The sequence below is a fragment of the Papio anubis genome, chromosome 10, assembly GCF_008728515.1.
Source record: "Papio anubis isolate 15944 chromosome 10, Panubis1.0, whole genome shotgun sequence".
Lineage (NCBI taxonomy): Eukaryota > Metazoa > Chordata > Mammalia > Primates > Cercopithecidae > Papio > Papio anubis.
The window spans coordinates 19,428,902-19,455,463 of NC_044985.1; the positions used below are offsets into that span (position 1 = coordinate 19,428,902).

The 26,562-nt window shown below is 42.3% G+C and overlaps 1 protein-coding gene across 1 annotated transcript in view; it reads right to left on the minus strand.

The window, feature by feature from the left end:
• Positions 1 to 6,855: 6,855 nt before the first annotated feature.
• MAP3K19 (mitogen-activated protein kinase kinase kinase 19) overlaps positions 6,856 to 26,562 on the minus strand; it is a 65,794-nt gene continuing 46,087 nt past the window's right edge. Inside the window, exons 9-11 of the mRNA XM_021923533.2 lie at positions 25,234 to 25,383; positions 22,092 to 22,789; positions 6,856 to 7,289 (exon numbers count right to left, since the gene is read on the minus strand). Coding sequence (XP_021779225.2) covers positions 7,223 to 7,289; positions 22,092 to 22,789; positions 25,234 to 25,383 — 915 coding nt within the window. The 3' untranslated portion in view covers positions 6,856 to 7,222. The remainder of the gene's footprint in view (positions 7,290 to 22,091; positions 22,790 to 25,233; positions 25,384 to 26,562) is intronic.

A 26,562-nucleotide genomic window follows, 5' to 3' on the forward strand; every position in this document is an offset into this window, starting at 1 on the left:
CATGCGCCCTAAGATGGGCTTATTTAGACAGGAATTTTTGCATTGGAAAAGCAGCACATTCTCTGACCTTGGGTACCAAGCTATGATACTAATTTGAGAATCACATTCTGATACGTTAATATCAGAAATCAGTGAGCAACCTAATCTCTGTAAGCTGACATATATGGAAGCTGAAATCAAAAGGTTGCTTGTTTTGTTAGTTTCCCTGGAGCATCTATCTTTAATACATCTTGCCAGTGGGACTGAAGAGCTCAAAATGTTTTAGGCCTAATACCATACATTCATTTTCTGCTCTGCAGTGTCGATTTGGGCACAGCCAGTTTTTGCCTCTGTGGCACCTTTCTGTAGTTTACTGTTACCTATTCTGCCTGACAGATTGCTTAAGTAGGTTGATAAGGTGCATCGAAGATTGAATGGCTAGGAGTAATTCTCTCCTCATACAGGCAACTTAACTTCACTGTGGAATCCATTTATCTCAAAGTTTTGAGGGCCGTCTAATTTCCTTTATTTTCAAGTATGGGGCGGAAACTCAAAATCCCGAGCATTGCCACTTTAGTAGCTTGTTTGATTTGGCTGTTGTTTAATAACGAGTACATTCTTAGTAAGTGATGAGTACATTCTTATTTTTAAGGCATGTTTTGTTTTTTAAGCAGCTTCATTTTATTAGAAAAACTTCATATGTACTCATTTGTTGTAAACAGTGATTGTGGGGTTTCATTTTCTGAATGTACTCAAAACTCCCAACAATTGAATAGGATGTTTGCTAATAGAAAATCTAAAACAGGAATATGTGTATATGGCATGAATTAGTCATTGACTTTAAGCTTCTTATCCATACAAGGAACTAATAAAATGTGTTTATTGACAACATAAATCCAAGGCTCTAACATGTCTTGATGTGAATCAGAAGTAACTTGCAGGTGTGGTGCGGTGGCTCATGCCTGTAATCCCAGCACTTTGGGAGGCCAAGGCGGGCGGATCACCTGAGGTCAGGAATTCAAACCAGCCTGGTCAACATGGTGAAACCCTGTCTGTACTAAAAATATGAAACTTAGCCGGGTGTGGTGGCGCATGCCTGTGATCCCAGCTACTTGGGAGTCTGAGGCAAGAGAATCGCTTGAACCCAGGAGGCAGAGGTTGCAGTGAGCCCAAGATCGTGCCACTGCACTCCAGCCTTGGAGACAAAGTGAGACTCCTTGACAACAACAGAAGTAACTTTCAGTCCCTGGGAAATGTGAGATCTCTAGTATAATTGACCCTTTATCCAAGTAATTTCATGTATCATTCAGGAGTGCAGGCTCTGGGATTAGATGGTCCATGCTCTAGTCTCAGCCCTACCATTTAATAACAGAATGACTGGGTGAATTACTTGATCTCATGCTTTGATTTTCTTCCCTATAAAGTGTTAGTAGTCGTACCTGTCCGTCATAGAGTTGTGTAAGGCTTGGATTGTCAAGGAAAGCTAGATAGAATAGCATTAAAGAGAATCCTAATAGACGGGTAGATTTGGGATACTGGATGGAATGATGAAGGCCAATCCAGGTGTATAACTGGAACGTATTAAATACTGCATTCCTGCTGTGTCCAGAATTCTCTTAAATTGTTCATTCGGATTTCTGTTTTAAGATTTTCTTGTCTAACCTCTTGCATCACTCCCATAAAAAGCACAAATAATTGCAATTATCTGGAAGGGGAATTACCTACTTAAAATTTTTTATTTTTTGAGACAAGGTCTCACTCTCACCCAAGCTGCAGTACAGTGGTGTGATTTTTGGCTTACTGTAGCCTCTGCCTCCCAGGCTCAAGTGATTATCCAACCTCAGCCTCCTGAGTAGCTGGGACTACAGGCATGTGCCACCATGTGCCTGACTAATTTTGGGTTGGGTTTTTGGTTTTGGTTTTTTTTTTTTTTTTTTTTTGGTAGAATGGAGTTTTAACATGTTGCCCAGGATGGTCTCAAACTCCTAGGTTCAAGCAGTCCGCCCACCTTTGCCTGCAAAAGTGCTAAGATTACAGGTGTGAGCCACCACGCCCGGCCCCTTCAAAAATATTTAAACATAAGCTGTTCTTTAATAAGGCCGCTCGCCAACTTCCCTCCCCTTCCCAGCAATTTCCCTGCACCTTCCACGTGAAAGAAAATGCAAGCTAATTGCAATAACTTTGATAAAGTAGAATTAGGATAGAAAAATCACTTTTAAAATACATTTTCAGGCTGGGCACAGTGGCTAACGCCTGTAATCCCAGCACTTTGGGAGGCCAAGGCAGGGGTCACCTGAGGTCAGGAGTTCGAGAGCAGCCTGGATAACATGGTGAAACCCCATCTCTACTAAAAAATAAAATTTAGCCAGGCATTGCAGTGCGTGCCTATAGTCCCAGCTACTCAGGAGGCTGAGGCAGGAGAGAATCTCTTGAGCCTGGGAGGCAGAGGTTGCAGTGAGCCGAGATAGCGCCACTGCACTCCAGCCTAGGCAACAGAGCAAGACTCTATCTCAAAACAATAATAATAATTTTTAAAAATTAAAAATAAAACATTTTCAGCCTAAATGTAACAAATATTTTTTGTATCACAGTTAAGAGATTTGTCTCACTGACATCAGTAAGGGCTTGTTCTATTATCATAATAAATTGGATGGGTTTTAACTTTACAAAGCAAGTAATTCAATCTAACCAAACTCATCCAAGTTCATTTGTGTATTCCTTCACCCCTGCCCCCTGCACTTTTCAATATAATAAATTGTATGTTTTTATTTTAACTGTAGCATATGGCCTGCCTATTCCTTCCCCTCAACACCACCTCCCAATACAATGTAGGGCCTCACTGATGAAAGATTTTTATTGTATTGCCATGAAATTAAGAATCTTACTTAGACCTTTCAAATGTTCAGACACAGTTGAGGAGGCCAGTTTTCTTTCATCTTTCACGTCAGCCTGTTAGTGACTGCCTTATGGATGAATTCAGCCATGGATTTTCATAATGTCATGTCCTGTCAGTAGGAAAAAGCACTATCCTCTATAAACTTGACAGTGTAATGGCATATACAAACTTTTTAAAAACTTTATTACCAGTAGAGAGAGAAGTTGCTTACACCAGAGATTTTTTAACTGGCAGAATCACCTGGAAATATTTTTTAAATGCAAGTTTCTACATTTAAATAGCTGCTTCAACTGAATTAAGTGCAGCTCGTATGAAGAATAAAGACGGCCTGGTAGGTGATGGTAGGTAGCTTTTGGCTGCTCCTTGAGCAGATTAAGTGGGTTATTATCTTGGAGCTACTCATTACACAGTGTATGACTAAAGTAGGTTACAGTTAAGGAGATGCTGTAGATCTACTTTTTAGAACTTGGGGGTTAAAATGTATTTGGTTGAGCTTGGGCCCAGAGTATACAGGAATTTAGCACATAATGTGAGTTTTCAATATGATTGAAAACTCAGCGGTTGTGCCTGGTGAAAAGGGTGATGCTCATGGAAAGGAGGACAATATTACTGCTAAGTGAACAATGAAAAGCTTTTCACACCATTAAAGTACTCAAAATCAAGAACTGGACTGCTGTATCTATCGTCATCACAGTGGTTTTTCACTGGACTCGGTAAAACTAGGATGTGACTGCTACCATTTATAAACTATGAGTTTGTGGGAGGCAGCAGGGAAGAGCTTTATGGGTGACAATCCAACTCCCACCTTGAGTTGGATAGCCTTAAGAAAGCTAGCTCTGAACCCTGTTCTTTGTTTAATAAAGGAAGAATGATACTGCCATCCCAATCAGCAGCTAGAAAGAAAGGATGTGCCTTTTTCTGCCGAGAGCTCAGTGAATGCTAGCTATCCCAGCCGCAACCTACCTCCACTGCCAACATCCTTTCAGACCCTCTTCAAAAGGAAGAGAGCACACATGGGCAATTATAATGAAGAGTGTAATTCCAAACAATTGGTCATGTCTTAAACACAGTGAATAACAAAAACACAGAAGCTTTGAGGACCAAGGCTTCCCTATTGAAAATTTCAGGTTTTTTTGCTTTGTTTTGTTTTTTTGAGATGGAGTTTCGCTTTTGTTGCCCAGACTGGAGTGCAATGGTGCGATCTCGGCTCACTGCAACTTCTGCCTTCCAGGTTCAAGCAATTCTCCCACCTCAGTCTCCCAAGTAATTGGGATTACAGGCACACGCCACCATGCCCAGCTAATTTTTTGTATTTTTAGTAGAGACGGGATTTCAGCATGTTGGCCAGGCTGATCTCGAACTCCTGACCTCAAGTGATCCACCCGCCTCGGCCTCCCAAAGTGCTGGGATTACAGGCGTGAGCCACCCTGCCCAGCCAAAACTTCAGCATTTTGAAGTTTCTGTTCAATATTCCAAAATTGTCTTCAGTATCCTTATATTTCAGTAGAATAGGAGTAAACTTGTTAACACCAACTTCATGTGTCTATTACTGTGATCTCTATACACAGTATTAACATGTCTTACTCTTTGCCCTTTCCCCATAGGGTTTAACAGGCTTGATTATAAATAGTTGCTTTAAAATCCAATATAATATTCAGATTTGAAATAATGCTGAAAATCCCTCCAAAATGGAAAAGGAATAAGCCCTAACCTTTCAAAGTTATGTTGTTTCTGGTCATGTTGAGATACAAGCAAGTAAAATAAAGGACATATTCTTCCCTTAATTTCTTTTTTTTTTTTTTTTTTTTTTGAGACGGAGTCTCGCTCTGTCGCCTGGGCTGGAGTGCAGTGGCCAGATCTCAGCTCACTGCAAGCTCCGCCTCCCGGGTTTATGCCATTCTCCTGCCTCAGCCTCCCGAGTAGCTGGGACTACAGGCGCCCGCCACCTCACCCAGCTAGTTTTTTGTATTTTTTAGTAGAGACGGGGTTTCACCGTGTTAGCCAGGATGGTCTCGATCTCCTGACCTCGTGATCCACCCATCTCGGCCTCCCAAAGTGCTGGGATTACAGGCTTGAGCCACCACGCCCGGCCTAATTTCTTAAATATGGAAAAAAAAGAAATTTAAGAAAAGGTATACCGACAAAGACTCATCTAATGTTACACGTCCAAAGTAAAATCTGTTTTTACCTCACCTGGACAGCATTTCACATTTATTTCATAAAAACTAAAGCAGCTTGGTTTTGACAAATCCTGATACTAGTATTAGAATACTCCTAAAGGTAATTTGTAGTTGAACCACCTTGAAATGATGGCAGCCAATAAAAATATCTGTGACTATAGCTTAGAGCAATAGGTGCTGGCTGGGCATGTTGGCTCACATCTGTAATCCCAACACTGGGAGGCCGAGGTGGGTGGATCATGAGGTCAGGAGTTCAAGACCAGCCTGGCCAAGATGGTGAAACCCCATCTCTACTAAAACTACAAAAATGAGCCAGGCGCGGTGGCAGGTGCCTTTAATCTCAGCTACTCGGGAGGCTGAGACAGGAGAATCACTTGAACCCAGGTGGCAGAGGTTGCGCTGAGCCAAGATCACTCCACTGCACTCCAGCCTGGGCAACAGAGCGAGACTCCCATCTCAAAAAAAAAAAAAAAAAAAAAAAACCACAACAATAGATGCGAAGTTTAGTGGATGAGCAAGATCAACAGCAATGGAAACATGCTTAATCCTGGCCGGGCACAGTGGCTCACGCCTGTAATCCCAGTACTTTGGGAGGCTGAAGCAGGTGGATCACTTGAGGTCAGGAGTTTGAGACCAACCTGGCCAACACGGTGAAACCCCATCTTGGCCAACATGGTGAAACCCCATTTCTACAAAACATACAAAAATTAGCTGGGTGTGGTGGTGGGCAACTGTAATCCCACCTACTCGGGAGGCTCAGGCAAAAGAATCACTTGAACCTGGCAGGCGGAGGTTGTTGCAGTGAGCTGAGATCATGCCACTGCACTCCAGCCTGGGCAATAGAGTTTAAGACTCAGATTTTAAAAAAAAAATATGTGTGTGTGTGTGTGTGTGTGTGTGTATATATATATATATATATATATATATATATATAGCTTAATCCACCAACTTAAAATGACTTGTAATACTACTAACTCATCCATGCTCACTTTTGTGAGGTCTACTAATGTTCTGGGAATGGCAGTATTTGAAGGATGACCTCAACAGAGGTAACTATTCAGATGAAATGAGCAAAGGTCTCTGGAAAAATTTGTATGTTGACTCATCCTTCCCTTACCAGAACTAGCTTTTGTCCTACCAACTGGTTTAGGCTTAGCTAGTTCTGCATATGGAAATGACCTGATTCACTGCAAATAGATAAAAACTTCAAATCGCTGGGCACGGTTGGCTCACGCCTATAATCCCAGCACTTTGGGAGGCCAAGGCAGGTGGATCACGAGGTTAGAAGATCAAGACCGTCCTGGCTAACACGATGAAACCGGTCTCTACTAAAAATACAAAACAATTAGCCAGGTGAGGTGGCGGGCGCCTGTAGTCCCAGCTACTCCAGAGGCTGAGGCAGGAGAATGGTATGAACCCGGGAGGCGGAGCTTGCAGTGAGCAGAGATCATGCCACTGCACTCCAGCCTGGGCAACAGAGCAAGACTCCATCTCAAACAAACAAACAAACAAAAACTTCAAATCACTACAAATAAATTACAGAGAAAACAGAGCCCAAGATTTATGATGCCACCTTAACTAGCACAATTTCTTGGAGACATCTGAGGAGTTTAGGGGCCCTCTGATAATGAAATGCCGAGGCCCTCACCTCCTCCTATTAGGCCTTGAACCTCCTAGAATCTTTAAGGCTAAGATTGCTGCCAAAGTACAGAATCTAGAATCTCTTTAACTTACCTTCCTGCCTTTAGTCTGCTTTGGACGAATCAAGTAAGTGTCTTTACTCACCAAGCAAGAAAATATAAGTTGTTTTTACAATTTATTTTAAACTAACATCATTAAAAAATTGACAGGACAGGCCAAAAATAAAAGGAAATGTCATGTAAAGCAATAGAGAATGTAGTTCCTGGACAATCAAAACTGTAAACACTGAAATATGTTTTTTGTTGTTATTAAGAAACTTTTTTCTGATACTATAAGTAATCATGTCTGACACTTGAGGAGGCTAATATGTAACTGAAGCTTCCATTTAGCGACTCCATAGGATCTAGTTAAACTGGGTTAGACTGAATTTTCAGTAGGGAAACAAAGATCGCTTAGCCATCGTCCCCACAATTAAGCAATAAGGGAGCATCTGCAGTGGAACTGGAAAGAAACTCTTGATGTATGTTCAGTGACTTCTCTCCAAGAAGGAGTGCTTCAGGAGCTGGAGAGCAGAAGGTCGCTCATGCTGGTCCCTAAGAAGGGAAAAACACATTAGAAACAGCAGCACCCAGTAATGAGACTACCAATGAGATCTACTTAAATGCAGACTTTAAAGATGGAAATACAACTTATGATAGTCAAACAGACTTGGGTTGAGTCCAGTCTCCAATTTTTAGCTGTGTGACCTTAAGCAAATGACTAAAACCCTCCTCATCAGTAAGATGGAGATAACAATAATACCTAATTCATTGGGAGAATTGAATAATATATATACAACTTTTAAACAACAGCATGGTACTTGTTCGAATAGTGGTAGCTATTGTGATTGAAAACTAGGCCCTAGTTTCCCATTGTACTTTTGTTCAATTTGTTTGGAGTCTAATTTACATATGGTAAAATTCACACTTACATTTACTTTTAAAATTTAGAAGCATTAAAATCCAGAATTGAAAAGACTTTTTAAAATAGATATTCAAATATGCTTTGGTGATTAATTGAAATAATCCCATTTCGGGCACTCCTGGATTAACATAAGATAGAGGGAGACAGTTGTTCAGTACTATTGTGGCATAATTTTTTACTTCAAGAAATTCAAAAGATGTTAGAAAGGTATCAGTCAATGAGCCAGTTAATGAACCAATGAGCTAATGAAATAGTCAATAATTAGCTTCAATGGCCTATTCCAGAGGCATTCTTTTGGTTAAATTAGCTATCTTTTGATATATTTTTTTCAGATACATAAATATTTATTAAGGCTTTAACAAACAGGTAACTTCCCCTACCCTCCACCATTGTGCAACCACTTTCTTTATTGATATATAATGAGTATTTATCATTTCTATGTGTCAGGAACATTTCGAGTCTGCTTTTCTAGCTGTTTGAAATACAGAATACATTGTTGTTAATTAGTCACCCTGCTCTGTTATCAAACACTGGAATTTATTCCTTCTATCTAATTATGTACCCATTAACCAACCTCTCTTATCCTCCCTGCCCCACCACATACACACCCTTCCCAGCCTCTGATAACTATCATTTTACTTTCTATCTCCATGAGATGTACTTTTGTAGCTCCCACATAAGAGTGAGAACATGTGATATTTGTCTTGCTGGGCCTGGCATATTTTACTTAAGAAAATGAACTCCAGATCCATCTATGTTGCTGAAAATTATAAGATTTCATTTTTTTTTATGGCTGAGTAGCATTCTGTTGTATATATATACTAAGTTTTCTTTATCCATTCATCTGTTAAGGGACACTTAGGTGGGTCCATACCTTTGTTATTGTGAATACTGCTGCAATGAGCGTGAGGATGCAGGTATCCCTTAGAGATAATGATTTTCTTTCCTTTGGATAAATACTCAGTAGGAGGATTGCTGGATCATACGGCAGGTAATTCTATTTTTAGTTGTTTTTTTTCTTTGTTTTTTTTTTTTTGTTTTTGAGAAATCTCCACACTGTTTTCCATAATGGCTGTATTAATTTACATTCACACCCAACAGTACATGAGTTCCCTTATCTATACATTCTTGCCAGCATCTGTTATTTTTGTGTGTTTTTAATAGTAGCCATTTTTAACTGGGATAAGATGGTATCTCTTGGTGGTTTTAATTTGCATTTCCTTGTTGATTAGTGATGTTGAGCATTTCTTCATATACCTGTCAGCTATTTGTGTCTTCTTTTGAGATATGTTTCTTATTGGATGAACATTTTGCAAATATTTTCTCCTATTCAACAGGTTGTCTCTTCACTCTGTGATTTCTTTTGCCTTAAAAGCACAGGTGACAAAACCAAAAATAGACAAATTGAACTATATATTAAAGAGCTTCTATACAGACCAATACTGGAGTGTTTCCCTGTGTTTTCTTCGAGTTGTTTTATAGTTTTGAGTCTTTTTTGAAACGAGTCTTATATGTGTCGCCCAGGCTGGAGTGCAGTGGCAGGATCTCCAGCTCACTGCACAAGCCTCCCGAGGTTCATGCCATTCTCCCTGCCTCAGCCTCCCAAGTAGCTGGGACTACAGGCGCCATGCATGGCAATGGTTTTATGTGGCCACCCCAAAGTAGAGAGCGGGGTTTCACCGTGTTAGCCAGGATGGTCTCGATCTCTGACCTCGTGATCGCCCGTCTCGGCCTCCCCAAAGAATCACTGGGATTACGCCATGACCGCGCCGACCCAAATTTTTGTGATTGCCTTTTTTTTTTTTTTTTTTTTGAGAGTCACTTCTCGCTAGGCTGGGTACGTGGCGGATCTAAGCTCACTGCAAGCTCGCCTTCCAGGTTCACATACATTCTCCTGCCTCGGCCTCCCTATAGCTGGGACTACAGAAGCCCGCCACCTCGCCCGGCTATTTTTTGTATTTTTTAGTGACGGGGTTTCACTGTGTTAGCCAGGATGGTCTCGATCTCCTGACCTCGTGATCCGCCCGTCTCGGCCTCCCAAAGTGCTGGGATTACAGGCTTGAGCCACCGCGCCCGGCCAGTTTTGAGTCTTATGTTTAAGTACTTAATCAATTTTGAGTTGATTTTTGTATATGGTGAGATAGGGGTGTAACTTCATTCATCTGCATATAAATATGCACCATATATTGAAGAGGGGGGTGTCAATTCCCTGGTATGTGTTCTTGGTCCCTTTGTCAAAAATAAGTTGGTTTACATATGGGACTTATTTCTGGGTTCTCTGCTCTGTTCTATTAGTTTATGTGTCTGTTTTTATACCAATACCATGCTGTTTTGGTTACTATAGACTTGTAATATATTTTGTATATATTTTGTGTATATTTTGAAGTGACATAGTGTGATGCCTCCTGCTTTGTTCTTTTTGCTCAGTATTGCTTTGGCTCTTTCAGCTCCTTTTTGGTTCCACACAAATTTTAGGACTGTTTTTTATATATTTCTGTGAAAAATTACATTGGTATTTTGATAGAGGTTTTATTGAGTCCATAGATGACTTTGGTTAGTATGACCATTTTAACAATATTGATTCATGTGACCCATGAGCATTCGTTTGTGTCTTCAACTTTTTTCATCAATGTTTTGTAGTTTATTTCATCAATGTTCTGTAGTTTTCCTTGTAGAGGTCCTTCACGTCCTTGGTTACATTTGTTCCCAGGTATTTTATTTTCTTTTTGTAGCCATTTTAAATGGGATTGCCTTCTTGATTTCTTTTTCAGCTACTTCACTGGTATATAGAAACACTACAGATTTTTGTATGTTAATTTTCTATCGTGAAACTTTACTGAATTGATCTAAGAGTTTTTGGTGGAGTCGTTAGGTTTTTCTAGATATAAGATCACGTCACCTGCAAAGAGGCACAGTTTGACTTTCTCTTTTCCAGTTTGAATGCCTTTTATTTTATTTTATTTTATTTTATTTTTTTTTTGAGATGGAGTCTCGCTCTGTCACCCAGGCTGGAGTGCAGTGGCACAATCTCAGCTCACTGCAAGCTCCACCTCCCGGGTTCACGCCATTCTCCTGCCTCAGCCTCCTGAGTAGCTGGAACTACAGGCTCCCGGCACCACACCCGGCTAATGTTTTAGGTTTTTAGTAGAGATGGGGTTTCACTGTGTTAGCCAGGATGGTCTCTATCTCTTGACCTCGTGATCTGCCTGCCTCAGCCCTGCAAAATGCTGGGATTACAGACATGAGCTACCACGCCCAGCCTGAATGCCTTTTATTGTTTCTCTTGCCTAATCACTCTGGCTAGAACTTCCAATACTATGTTGAATAGGAGTGGTGAAAGTGGACATCCTTCTCTTGTTCCAGTTCTAAGAAGAAAGACTTTCACCTTTACCGCATTCTGTATGTTGTTAGCTGTGGGTTTGTCATATATGGCCTATTATATTGAGGTATGTTCTTTCTATGCCTAGTTTGTTGATAGTTTTTATCACGAAGGGATGTTGGATTTAGAAAATGCCTTTTCTGTTTCTATTGAGATGGTCATATTGTTTTTGTCCTTCATTCTGTTAATGTGATGTATCATGTTTATTGTTTTGTGCATGTTAAACCATCCCTGCATCACTAGTATAAAACTCACTTGATCATGGTGTATTATCTTTTTGATATGCTGTTGGGTTAGTATTTTGTTCAGGAATTTTGTATCTGTGTTCATCAAGGATATTGGCCTATAGTTTTCTTTTTTTGTGGTTTTCGCATCCTTGTCTAGTTTTGGTATCAGGGTAATGCCAGCTTCATAGAATGAGTTAGGGAGAATTCCTTCCTTCTCAATTTTTTGGAATAGTTGGAGGATAACTGGTGTTAGTTATTCTTTATGAGTTTGGTAGAATATGGCAATGAAGCCATCCAGTCCTGGGTTTTTCTTTGTTAGGAGATATTTTATTACTGATTCAATCTTATTGTTCAATATTGGTCTGTTCAGGTTCTCTGTTTCTTCCTGACTCAATCTTGTATGTGTCAAGGAATTTATCCATTTCCTCTAGGTTTTCTAGTTTGTTAGCTTATACTTGTTCATAATGTTCTCTGCTGGGTTTTTTCATTTCTGTAGTAATACTCCTTTTTTGTCTCCTTTTTTGTTTCTGATTTTTATTTGGGTCATCTCTTTTTTTCTTGGTTAGTCTGTCTAGCAGTTTACTGATTTCATTTTATTTTTTAACCAACTTCTCATTTAACTCATCCTTTTTTTTTCTGTATTTCGTTAATGCTACTCTGACCTTTATTATTTTTCTATTAATTTAAAACTTTTTTATTTTTAATTTTTGTGGGTACATAGTAGGTGTATATATTTATGGGGTACATGAGATGTTTTGATACGGGCATGCAATGTCAAATAATCACATCATGGAGAATGGGGTATCTATCCTCTCAAGTATTTATCCTTTGTGTTACAAACAATCCAATTACACTCTTTGAATTATTTTTAAATGTACAATTAAGTTATTAATGACTACTGTCTCCCTGATGTGCTATCAAATGGTAGGTCTTGTTCAAGCTTTCTTTTTTTTTTTTTTTTTAAGGTGGAGTCTCTGTCGCCCAGAGTGACAGAGTGCAATGGCACGATCTTGGCTCACTGCAAGCTCTGCCTCCCAGGTTCACGCCATTCTCCTGCCTCAGCCTCCTGAGTAGCTGGGCCCACAGGTGCCCGCCACCATGCCCGGCTAATTTTTTGTATTCTTAGTAGAGATGGGGTTTCACCATGTTAGCCAGGATGGTCTCGATCTCCTGACCTCGTGATCCGCCTGCCTCGGCCTCCCAAAGTACTGGGATTACAGGCATGAGCCACCAGTGCCTGGCTTATTCAAGCTTTCTAACTCTTTTTTTTTTTTTTTAATCCATTAACCATCCCTATCTGCCCTACCCCTATCCTCCTACTATCATTCCCAGCCTCTGGTAACCATCCTTCTACTCTCTATGTTAATGAATTTAATTGTTTTTATTTTTAGATCCCACAAATAAGTGAGGACATGCAATGTTTATCTTTCTGAGCCTAGTTTATTTCACTTAACGTAATCTGATTTTTATTTCTTTTTTTCTACTAATTTGGGATTTGGCTTGTTCTCTTTTTCTTCTGTTTCCTTAATTATTTATTTAAATTTTTATACATTTTTAAAAGAAAGGGTCTTGCTCTGTCACCCCAGCTGGAATGCAGTGGTGAGATTATGGCTCACTGCAGTCTCAAACTCTTGGGTCAAGCAATCCTCCCACCCCAGCCTCCCAAGTGACCCAGCTAATTTTTTCTTTTTGAGACAAGGTCTCACTTTGCTGCTCAGGCTGGTCTTGAACCCTTGGCTTCAAGTGATCCTCCCACCTTGACCTCCCACAGTGTTGGGATTACAGGTGTAAGCCACCATGCCAAGCCAATCTTCATACATTTTTTTATGTAGGCTTTTATTGCTATAAACTTCCCTCTTAGCACTGCTTTTACTATGTCACATAGATTTGGGTATGTTGTGTTTTGATTTTCATTTGTTTTGAGAAATTTTTTAATTTTCTTCTTAATTTCTTTCTTGCCCCAATAGCCATTCAGGAACATGTTGTTTAGTTTCCATGTATTTGTACAGTTTCCAAAGTTCCTCTTGTGATTGATTTCTAGTTTTATTCCATTGTGGCTGAAAGAATACTTGTTATGATTTTGATTTTTAAAAATTTGTTGAAACTTTTTTGCAGCCTAACATATGGCCTATCCTGGAAAATGTTCCATGTTTTACATGGGAACATTTATTCTGTAGTTGTTTGAGAAAATATTCTGTAGGTATCTGTTGTGTCTGTTTGGCTTAAAGTGCAGTTTAAATCCAGTGTTTCTCTGTGGATTTTTTGTTTAGATGACCTGTTTAATGTTGAGAGTGGGGTGTTAAAAGTCCCCATCTATGATTGTATTAGAGTCTATCTCTCTTTAGATCTAATAATATTTGCTTTATATACCTGGGTGCTCTGGTGTAGGTTGCATCAGAAATGTTACATCCTCTGACTGAATTTATCTCTTTATCATTATATAGTGACTTTGTCTCTTTTTACTGTTTTTTACATAAAGAGTGTTTTATCAGATATGAATATAGCTACTCATGCTCTCTATTGGTTTCTATTTGCATGAACTATCTTTTTCCATCCTTTTTCCATCCTTTCACTTTCAGTCTATATGTGTCTTTACAGGTAAAGTGAGTTTCTTGAAGGCAGCATATTTTTGGGTCACTTTTAATCTATTTAACCATTTTAATTGGAAATTTTAATCCATTTAGGTTCAAGGTTATTATTGATATGTGATGACTTATTCCTGTCATTTTGTTGATTGTTTTCTGGTTGGCTTTTTGTTTGTTTGTTTGTTTGATTGATTGTTTCTTTCTCTCTCATTATTTATCATTGTGGTTTGGTGGTTTTCTGTAGCATTAACATTTGAATCCTTTCTCTACCTCTTTTGTGTGGTTTGCTCTACCAGTGAGTTTTACACTTTCATATGTTTTCATGATGATAGATATGATTGATAGATAGATAGATTCATATCTATCATCAGCTCACTGCAACCTCTGCCTCCCAGGTTCAAGCAATTCTCCTGTCTCAGCCTCCTGAGTAGCTGGGATTACAGGCATGTGCCACCACACCTGGGTAATTTTGTATTTTTAGTGGAGATGGGGTTTCTCCATGTTGGTCAGGCTGGTCTCAAACTACTGACCTTAGGTGATCCACCAGCCTCGGCCTTCCAGGTGTAGGACTTTCTTTCTTTTATTTATTTATTTATTTTGAGACAGAGTTTCGTTCTTGTTGCCCAGGCTAGAGTGCAATGGCACAATCTCAGCTCATCGCAACCTCCGCCTCCCAGGTTCAAGCAATTCTCCTGCCTCAGCCTCCCAAGTAGCTGGGATTACAGGCATGCACCACCACACCTGGCTAATTTTGTATTTTTAGTAGAGACGGGGTTTCTCCGTGTTGAGGCTTGTCTCGAACTCCTGACCTCACATGATCCACCTGCCTTGGCCTCCCAAAGTGCTGGGATTACAGGCGTGAGCCACCGTGCCCAGCTCCGGGTGTAGGACTTTCTTAAGCATTTCTTGTAGAGCCACTAATGGTGATGAAGTCTCTCAGTTTTTGCATGTCTGTGAAAGGCTTTCTCCATTTTTGAAGGATAACTTTGCTGAGTATAACATTCTTGGCTGACAGTTTTGTTTTTGTTTTTATCCCTTTCAAAACTTTTTTTTTTTTTTTTTTTTTTTGAGACGGAGTGTTGCTCTTGCTGCCCAGACTAGAGTGCAATGGCACAAACTCAGCTCACTGCAACCTCTGCCTCCCAGGTTCAAGCAATTCTCCTGTCTCAGCCTCCTGAGTAGCTGGGATTACAGGCATGTGCCACCACACCTGGGTAATTTTGTATTTTTAGTGGAGATGGGGTTTCTCCATGTTGGTCAGGCTGGTTTCAAACTCCTGACCTCAGGTGATCCACCCGCCTCGGCCTTCCAAAGTGCTGGGATTACAGGCATAAGCCACCATGCCTGGCCTAAAACTTTTACTATATCATCCCATTCTCTCCTGGCCTGTAAGGTTTCTGCTGATAAATCCACTGTTAGTCTCATGGAGATTCTTTTATATGTTACTAGATGCTTTTCTTTTGCTGTTCTTAGAATTTTCTCTTTGTCTTTGACTTTTGATAGTTTGACTATAACGTACCATGGAGAAGACCTTTCTAGGTTGTATCTATTTGTGGATCTCTTAGCTTCCTGTATCTGGATGTCTAAATCTCTTGCTAGACCTGGGAAATTCTCAACTAGTCTGTCTTTAAATAGATTTTCTAAACCTTTAGTCTTCTCTTCACCTTCTGGAACAACCAAAATTGTCTATTTGGTCAATCTCTAGTTTCCCACGTGTCATGTAGGCTTGGTTCACTCCTTTTTTTTTTCTTTATTTTTGTCTGAATGGGTTATTTCAAAAGATCTGTATTCAAGTCCTGAGATTCTTTCTCCTGCTTGAGGTAGTCTATTGTTGAAGCTCTTGAATGAATTTGCACATGTGGTGTAACAGTCATTTATTTTAATTTTCTGGATTGGCTTTCATAGGGGAAGACTTTTTCCTGAAGATGTATCTATGGTGTTGATTGGCTAGGATGCTTTAGCCTTGATTCTGGGTGTATGCAGTAGTGTGGTCTTGGTATAATTTCTTCATCTGTAAACAGCACCAGTGGTGTCTGTGATTTCCTCAGCGCCTTAGTCTGTGATTGTTAGTGGAGTCTGTGGTGAGGTTTTACTGGGGATTGGCATGCCAGGTGGACCAGTCCTCTAGCCTGAGTGGTAGTGGTGGTGTGTCAAGCATGCCCATCCTTGGGCCCTGGGTGGCATACGTGGGCACTAGTGTTAATGGGTTCAAATGGGCCAATTCTTGGACTTCCAAGGCTTGCTCAGGTCCTGGTAGTGGTAGTGGTGTGCTGGGTAGGTGGATAGGTCCTTAGACTCCTGGGCAGTATGCATGGCATGGGCAATGGCAATAGTGGTACTGGGATAACACTTGGGCTCAATAGCAGCAGGCACTGGTGTTTTTTGTTTTTTGTTTTTTGTTTTTTGAGACGGAGTCTTGCTCTGTCGCCCAGGCTGGAGTGCAGTGGCCGGATCTTGGCTCACTGCAAGCTCCACCTCCTGGGTTCACGCCATTCTCCTGCCTCAGCCTCCCGAGTAGCTGGGACTACAGGCGCCCGCCACCTCGCCCGGCTAGTTTTTTTGTACTTTTTAGTAGAGACGGGGTTTCACCATGTTCGCCGGGATGGTCTTGATCTCCTGACCTCGTGATCCGCCCGTCTCGGCCTCCCAAAGTGCTGGGATTACAGGCTTGAGCCACTGCACCCGGCCTGGCACTGGTATTAATAGTGGTTGCAATGAACTGGATGGGCCAGTCCTTGAGCCCTCAGGAGGAATGTACAGATACCAGCATTGATAGGGCAGAGAATCCCCAGGCCCCAGGCAATGTGCTCAGACACTGGCAGGGGTGCTGGGCCAGGCTTGTTTGACCTTTCCTCAGGCCCTCCAGTGGTACACTCAGGTGTCAGCAGTGGCGGGCAGGGTGGGGTGATCCCTAGGGCCCTGGCATGATGATTGGGTGGCTGCAGCTCCAGTGGTGGTGGGCAAGGGGAGCCTGTCATTAGGGCACGTGCAAGTGTGCTATAGCCCTGCTACGGGTGGGAGCAGGGTTGCTGTCCGTGGCAGCAGCTTCAGGCAGGTGGCTTTCAGGTTCCAGGGAGCTCACGGTTTGGCTTCTGGTGGTGGCAGTAGCTGCAGCCAAGAAAGCCAGTCCTCAGGGCACATGCAAATGTGCTGCAACCCTGTTGCTGAAGCAGCTGGGGTCACTGCCAGTGGCACACGCTTCAGCCTAAGCAGAGGCTGCAGTGGACAGCAGCAGAGCCTGTCCTCAGAGCATGTGTGTGGCAGCCCTGCTGCTGGAAAGGGTGGAGTTGCTATCTGTTATAGCCACCTCAGGTAGGCAGTTCTTAGGCTCTGGGGAGCACATGCTTTGGCTCCCTTTGTCCCAGGAGCAACCTCCCTGGTGCACTGCACTGTTGTTTCTGGGGTGCAGGACACCATGTGTGCTACAATGCTGGGGATCTGGCCACTCCACTGGGTACAACTGGCATCACACTGCTGCAGCCCTCCAGGTAAACACAAGAAGATGTAAGTAGGGTTCCAATGATATGGAGTTGCAGGGGCTGTTGGACCCCAGGGGCAGGATGGAGTCTGATGGGGACCGGACTCTCAAAATGATGCCATGCTGTAGCTGCTTAGGACTCAGGGATGCGTGGGACTTGGTGTGAGCTCCCTCTCTGGAGCAATGCTGTCACATGGTTTCCAGGCAGCTCCATATTCTAGTCTCAGTGTCGGCAAGGACTAAAGGGTTCTCCCATGGCTAGGATTACAGGAGTTCACCGTGAGAATGTGGACCACTGGGGATCTCTCACCCTTTCCCAACACTGGGGAGCCTCTCTGGGCTCTCAGCCAATCTCAACCAAACTGACTGCCTTCCTTCCCTTTTATTCCATGTCTCAGGTGGTTTCCTGTCACTTCTCTGTTGAAATCCATGTTCTCTCTCAGATGCTGTATTTGAAATGTGGTTATCTACTTGCTATTTCAGTTCTTTGTGGAGGAAGTAAGTGCCAGATGCCTCTAGTCAGCCATCTTGAAGCCCCTCCTCTTTTAATACTTTTGAAAGCACAATGGCCGACAGATCATTTTCCAGTTGAAAATGGAAAATAAATACTCTTAAAAGTATTTTATATTGTGTAAAAGTATTATATTTTGTGTCATTTCTAAAGGTAAAAAAAAAAAAATGTCCAGCAAGGCACAGTGGCTCACACCTGTAATCCCAGCACTTTGGGAGGCTAAGGCGGGTGGATCAGGAGATCAGGAGTTCAAGACCAGCCTGGCCAACATGGTGAAACCCTGTCTCTACTAAAAAAACAAAAACATTAGCTGGCCGTGGTGGCGGGCGCCTGTAATCCCAGCTACTCGGGAGGCTGAGGCAGGAGAATTGCTTGAACCCATGGATGGAGGTTGCAGTGAGCCAAGATCACACCACTGCACTCCAGCCTGGGTAGCAGAGCAAGACTCCGCCTCGAAAAACAAACAAAAAAAAAAATCCTTTCACCATGGGGAGGGCCTTTCTCTTGCCTTTAAAATATGCAGAAATCTCTCTCCTTTAAAATCTTTTCCTTAAACTGGATACCATTTCTAGCTATTACCGCTCCCCCACCCACTTTTTTTTTTTTTTTTTTAAGACAGGATCTCATTCTGTTGCCCACGCTGGAGTGCAGTGGCATGATCACGGCTCACTGTGGTCTCAACTTTCCAGGCTCAAGTGATCCTCCCACCTCAGCCTTCTGAGTCTCTGGAACTACAGGTGTACGCCACCATGACTTGCTAATTTTTAATTTTTTTTTTTTTTTTTTTTTTTTTTTTTTGAGACGGAACCTTGCTCTGTTGCCCAGGCTGGAGCGCAGTGGAGTAATCTCGGCTCCCTGCAAGCTCCGCCTCCCGGGTTCACACCATTTTCCTGCCTCAGCCTCCCGAGTAGCTGGGACTGCAGGCACCCGCCACCACGCCTGGATAATATTTTGTATTTTTAGTGGAGATGGGGTTTCACCATGTTAGTCAGGATGGTCTTGATCTCCTGACCTCGTGATCCGCCCACCTCAGCCTCCCAAAGTGCTGGGATTACAGGCGTGAGCCACCGTGCCTGGCTAATTTTTAAATTTTTTGTAGAAACAGGGTCTCCCTATGTTGCCCAGGCTGATCTCAAACTCCTGGGCTCAATTAGTTATTCTGCCTCAGCCTCCCAAAGTGCTGGGATTACAAGCATGAACCACTGCGCCTGGTCCATCCCATTTTAAAACTTGCTGCCAAATGTCTCTAACAGGGCTAAGCTCGGTGACTTCCCTCCAGTATTCTTAACCATTTGGCCCATTCCTCTATAGAAATTGCCCTCTTGAAATTTCTTGAAATTAACCAAACTTAATGAGCTCATCCTTTTTGTCATTTCTGTAGCATTTGAAATATTCACTACTCCCTCCTACCTGAAACTACCTCTGCTTAGACTTACGGGACACTCTGTCCTCTTGTTTCTTCTTACACCTTGGGGCAACTCCCTTCCCTTCCTCCCTTTCCTTCTCCAGTTATGTGCTAGACTTGATGCCATGCATTTCTGTTAGCTTCCACTGTGAGCATTTTCAAAATATTTTCCTCAACCCTACATTTTTTTATGACTGTAGCAATCAATCTTATAATGATTTTTTTTTTTTTTTTTTTAGACAGGGTCTCTCTCTGTCCCTTAGGCTGGAGTGCAGTGGCACCATCTCAGCCCACTGCGGCCTCAACTTCCAGGGGTCAAGCGATCCTCTCATCCTCTCAACTCAGCCTCTTGAGTAGCTGGGACTACAGGCACACACCACCATGCCTGGCTAATTTTTGTATTTTTTTGAAAAGATGGGGTTTCGCCATGTTGCCCAGGTTGGTCTCCATCTCGAACTCCTGGACTCAAGCGATCCGCCCATCTCAGCCTTCCTAAGTGCCGGGATTACAGGCATAGGCCACCGCACCTGGCTGTTACAATGATTTTTCAATGTGTCCTTCCAATCTTAATTGCTTTCCTGAACTGTAATTTCATAGCTTCAAATGTCTCCTTATATGGGGTGGGAAGGGTTTAGCTGCCTCCCCTGTTCTTCTCTCACAACTGTGATTTCTCCCATTATCCACACAAAAACATGAAATCCTATCATCCTGCTCCATTACCAAGTCTTGATTCACCTTTTCTCTGAAATTTTCTGGAATCCTTTACAATCCCACTTTACCACCATCAGCATCCAAGCTCTAGATTTCTGCAGAGCCTTCTAGTCTCAAGCAGCATCCATCCCAGGCCTTTCAATACATTGCCATCTGACCTGCCCTCTCACAGACCCTTTTCTTTATGGTCTTTTCTACCCCAAATCTTTTGCAGCCCCCTGCTTCTCACTGCCTATTTCAACAAAGCTAAACTTCGTGGCCTGACCTCCCAGAACTTGGTCTGTCCCTAGGAGTACCCGCTCCATGCTTATTTCTCACAGCTTCCCCAAGTTCATTTCTGTTTTATTTAGACTTTTCCTAGTCTATGTCTGATTACCTCTATTTCTGAATCTTTAAGAGTGCCTCGCCCTTTATTTTCTGGCCATCCATATCTCCAAGGAGTATTGTTATTGATATCAGGTGAGATATCAATATACCTCAGGGTCTTTGCCATAGAATTTTAGAAGGTAATTATATACTTGTATATGACTCTAATTAGGTAAGTTATGTTAGTATTCTTCCTAATGATCATTAACTGTAAACTCCTAATTTTGTGCCCCACACTCTGCTAAGCAATTTACATGCACCATTTCACTTAACCTTCACAGTAATCCTGTTAATTCATTATTAGTGGTGTGAATTGTACATTGCTTAGTTTATGAAGCAATGGTTCAAAAGGAGAGCCATACAAGAAGATTCCACCATTTCTCTTTAGAGCGCTTTGTGTGTGTGTGTGTTTAATCACAACTTGAAAGAAAATGAGAATAACAAGTGGTTTCTAGCTGTGAGTCAATAATATAGGTAATTGTTAAATTCAGAACAAAGCAACTACAATAGTTTTAAGAGTTAACACAAATCTCTAAAGCTAGTACTGGTCTATATGATATTCCAACACATTTATGCAGTTTGTTTTTTGGGGAGAGGGTGGGCAGCTCGGTGACTGGGGCTTTGTCCACAAAATCCACACTGGAAACCTAAGGGGTCTCTGCATCTAGCAATGCCAAAAACTATACCCCTGAAGTAGCATTCCTGCCCTGGCCCATGTAATCATCCTGAAATCAGCCAGGATGGACTGATACACACGTGCTGGGAGAGAGAGAGAGAGACTTAAAAACAGGCACATTCATTGGCAGAGAGGGAGACCTGTAGATTCTAAGATTCATTCAGAAAGGCAAAATGAAGCCCTTGGGTGTTGGGGGTTGCCATATGTGCTTGCTAAAAGATGGGACACTGGAGTTTTTCATCGAGGGATAAGAAGGCACACTTCCTTGAAAGACAGGAAATTGACTTTGAGTCTCAGGCCTTTCTTGTCCTCCAACTAAAGCTGAGCCTTGCTAGGTAGGTGGGTTCGGGGCTGCTGTGCAATATCCTAGAGTGGGCTCCAGCACCCACAGCCCTACTCCTTAACTCTTCCCCACCCCATGGGTACACACTTTAACTAGAGTCATCTCTCTGCTTTTATTTCATTCTTTGATTTAAGATTTCGTATGAGCAGAGAGTACCTGGCTAAAAATTTGAAAATCACAGCACTAGTTCGTCTCCATTACATTACAGTTACAGGTCTAACATTTTACCCAGAATTTAATTCCATAGATATGAGAGAAGATAATGAAGGGGAAAACAGGCAATTTTCTAAGGCTTTTCTGATTCACCAAATATTCCCCAACTTGACATTGAACTTGGAGATTTCAACTCCAATTAGACATTTGTTTCTTTGGCCCAAAATGTTTCCCCTCACTTTAAATGCGAGGTGATGTCATTTCACCCTAGCCAGTTCCTAGGAAGATGTCTCATTGGTAAATAAGCAGATCTTTAACACATTTTGCAAACCCATTGATTTGGGCAAGTATTAACAGAACTTAATAAGACATTTAACGGAGGCACTTTCTACTTGAAGCATTGCCTCCTATACCCTGATACAACAATGAACACAATTACCCCATGTGACTGATTATGATTACTTTCAGCACAGAATCACTGTCTACTTGACTTCATAACCAAAACGAAGCTTTTAATGGGCCATAAATTGCAAGGGAAATGTCAGCCACTTGGAATCTCTGGGCATTTGTCTTCTTCGTCTTGCTTTCAGTTTCTTACCTGGTCAGGCACATGCGCACAAAGTCTGCTGCATTTTCTGAGAAGTGGTCTGGTAAAGGAGGCATCAGCCCTCGGTGTGCTCCGATGTAAAACATGGCAGCCATCCTGTCCATGGAAGCCAGTGGAGGCTTCCCTGTAGCCATCTCAAACACAGTACAACCGATGCTCCAGATATCTGATTTCCTTCCATAGCCAGACTCATTGATGACTTCTGGGGCCATCCAATATGGAGTCCCATGCATGGACTTAAGCATGTCACTGTGGGTGCCATTTAAACCTGCCCAGGCCAAACGCTTGGCACAGCCAAAGTCAATCAGCTTTATTATTCCAGTTGGCATGAGCATAACATTATTTCCTTTTATATCGCGATGTACCACACAGTTCTCATGGAGATAAGCAACACCTTGCAGAATTTGTTTTGTATATTTACAGAACACCATCTCAGGCAATGGCCCAAAACGGTTTATAATACTAGAGATTGAGCCACCAGGGACAAACTCCATGAAAATGCTCACAGTGTTCTCTTGCAAGCATGTCCCCAAATAGGCCACAATGTTGACATGTTTCAGTGCTTTGAGCAAATCTACTTCTTCCTGTAGTTTCTGGTATTCCTTTTCAGTAGCTAATTTATCAGAGGTATCCAAAGCCACCTGTTTTACAGCTATTAGCTGCCCTTGGCTAGTGAGACCACAGTATACCTAGAAGCAAACCAATAATACCTTGTTATTAAATTAATGACATAACTCATTCACAAAATGCCTCAGGCGACACTTGACTTTCCCTTCTCTTCCTAAACCCTTGTCTTTCTCTAAGTTGATACCTCCCTTCCTAAATGCAAAGTATTTAAGCAAATTCAGTGTTTCAGTGGAGCCAAGATGGGTATGAGAAACATGGTGGATGGATGTCATATTGGCTTACAGTGGCTTGAATTGGCTAGAATCCTGGCTTCATTTTTCCCCAGCTGTATAACTTGGGATAAATCTCTAATCTTTTGACTTCAGTTTTTCTCATCTGTAAAACTGAGGTAACAATACTTGCCTCACAGATTTCTTTTTCTTTTTTTTTTCTTTTTAGACAGGGTCTCACTCTGTTGCCCAGGCTGGAGTGCATTGGCACAATCACAGCTCATTGCAGCCTCAACTTCCTGGGCTCAAGCAATCCTCCCGCCTCAGCCTCCTGAATAGCTAGTAGCTAGGATCATAGGTGTGTGCCACCACACCTGGCTAATTTTGTGTGTGTGTGTGTGTGTACTTTTTGTAGAGCCACTGTGCTATCTTTTTCTATTTTTTCTTTTGGAGACAGAGTCTCTCTGTGTCACCCAGGCTGGAGTGCAGTGGCCGTGATCATATCTCACTGCAGTCTCAAACTCCTGGGCTCAAGCGATCCTCCTGCCTCAGTGTCCTGAGTAGCTGGGACTACAGGCATGTACCACCACACTAGGCTAATTTTTAAAGTATTTTTATGGAGACAAGGTCTCCCTATGTTGCCCAGGTTGCCTCACAGAATTTTTTTCTTTTTTTTTTTTTTTTGAGACAGAGTCTCGCTCTGTCACCCAGGCTGGAGTACAGTGGCATGATCTGGGCTCCCTGCAACCTCTGCCTCCTGGGTTCAAGCAATTCTCATGCCTCAGCCTCCTGAGTAGCTGGGATTACAGGTGTGTGCCACCACACCTGGCTAATTTTTGTATTTAGTAGAGATGGGGTTTCACCATATGGTCAGTCTGGTCTCGAACTCCTGACCTCAAGAGCTCCACCTGCCTCAGCCTCCCAAAGTGCTGGGATTACAGCGAGAGCCACCACACCTGGCCTACCTCCCAGATTTCTATGATGACTACATGAGATGGTGGTTTGGAAAAGCTCCTGACAATACGTAAAATAGAGCTAGTTCAGCTCCCAAGCTCTCTGGAGCGAGGAGACAGGCCCTGGAAATCACCCTTGTGATGTAATCTCAGTGGTTTTGTGTCTTCCTATCTTCTCACTGATTCCTGAAATGTCCCCATCTGGAGACAGCACAAGTCTTATTTGGGGGCCAGCCTTTTCTTTACTCGTCTATGTAAATAACTATCTAAAGTGCTAGGGTTTAGATATATAATGTTTGTACATATTTAAGAGGTACATGTGATATATTAATACATGCATAGAATGTGTAACGATCAAGACAGCGTGTTTAGGACATCCATCACCTTAAACGTTTGTCATTTTCTTTGTGTTGGGGGCATTTCAAATCTTCTAGCTAATTGGAAATACACAATATATTGTTGTTGACTATAGTCACCCTACTGTGTTATCAAACACTAGAACTTATTTCTTCTATCTGACTGTATGTTTGTACCCACCTGTCTTCACCCCCCACCCTCCAAGATCTCTTACACAATTCACAAAATGTAAGGAACATCTTTTGTTTTTGCCATCTACCAATGATTCTCCAAACTTCCAGTAACATATTCAGCTGTTGAAGGAAGATATTTTATTTTTATTTTTATTTTTTTGAGACGGAGTTTTGCTCCGTCGCCCAAGCTGGAGTGCAGGGGTGCGATCTCGGCTCACTGCAAGCTCCGCCTCCCGGGTTCACACCATTCTCCTGCCTCAGCCTCCTGAGTAGCTGGGACTACAGGCGCCCGCCACCATGCCCGGCTAATTTTTTGTATTTTTAGTAGAGATGGGGTTTCACCGTGTTAGCCAGGATGGTCTCTATCTCCTGACCTCGTGATCTGCCCGTCTCGGCCTCCCAAAGTGCTGGGATTACAAGCATGAGGCACTGCGCCCGATCAAAGGAAGATATTTCTTTCCCATTGGACTTGAACCTGGGAGGATGAGAGGCTAGAAATGCAGTGGCCATTGTATCGCTATATGTGCCTGAGAAAGAGCCAGACAGAGAGAGAGACCAGATCCTGATGACATCGTCTGACTCCTGAAGCCATCTGAGCCCAGAGCCTGACCTATTCTAGACCTTTCGATTGGATAAAGCAGTAACGGTTCTTTCCCTCAGTGCTTGGATTTTCTGTTACTTCAACTGAAAGAGTTCTAAGTAAAAAAAGTGCTTGCCAGAGGAAGCAGGGAGGATGACTGGGGAGTGAGGGGGGCGGAGGGAGGGACTGTGGAGGGGTGGGGAGGGCTGATTTCAAGTTTCCAGTTTAACTTACTGTGCCATAGGCTCCCTTTCCAAGAATCTCACCCTTGGTCCATAGGATCGGTTCTTCAGACTTTAAACTATTTTCAGAAAACGTCATCTTTTCATTTGAGATGAGAAATTTCTCCTCCCTGTCATATATCCTGAGCCCATTACTATGCCTCTGGAAGAATGAGACAAAAGGAAAGATGACCATTAAACCAAGTCACTGGGATAGAGAGAAAGGGGTGAGAGTAAAGTCTTCTTTTCATGTTCCCGTCTGTGGCCACTCTTAAAGGTAACTTCTAGAGACACATCGTTCCCCCAAAATGACCACGTAGTGTATCTTAGCTGTGTACTTCAGCCTTGTTAATTATACACATTTTAAAACCACATCTTGCTCTGGATATTTTATAGGAGGAGATCTTAGGCCTGTTCATCTCAGGCCCCACATGAGCCTGCAGCTACTAACCACTGTCTTTTGAGAATGATCTTTCACAAGGTCCCTATCATGACAGAATATGTTAATGTGTGCCATCTCCTCAGCCCCCTAACCTCAACTCTCCTCAAAATTCCCATTATCATGGTCAACTTGCTCCTAAACACAGCCTAGTTCAGAAAGAGAAACATACGCAGAGCTGGACACATACATAGAGACACACATACTCATACACACATATTCATATGTGTGTTCACACAAATGTACACACACATAAACATAAATGATATGTAATCCATAAACATACATGCACACATATACATCACATATATACATACACATATGTACTGAGAGATAATATACAAACCAACAATGGCCAGACCATATATAAAAATAGAACTCTGACCTACAGTGTGCAGCAACCAACCCAGGAAATCAACCCATTATCTACAGTAACCAAACCAGGAAGCCAGTTTACCGTCTATAAGTCAGACTTGCAGGAAGTCAGACTAGTATCTCTAGCAAACAGTCCGGGAAGCTACGGGATAATTCTTTACCTTGTATGTTCTTCTGACCAACTATTTAAAATAATTATTCCTGGCTGGGTGCAGGGGCTCACGCCTGTAATCCGAGCACTTTGGGAGGCCAAGGCAGGTGGATCACGAGGTCAGGAGTTCCAAGACCAGCCTGGCCAAGATGGTGAAACCCCATCTCTTCTAAAAATACAAAAATTATCCAGGTGTGGTAGCAAGCGCCTGTAATCCCAGCTACTCGGGAGGCTGAGGCAGAAGAATTGCTTGAACCCAGGAGGCGGAGGTTGCAGTGAGCTGAGATCGCACCACTGCACTCTAGCCTGGGCAACAGAGCAAGACTCCATCTCAAAAAAAAAAAAATTATTCCTGATCCTGATACAGTGTGGATGTA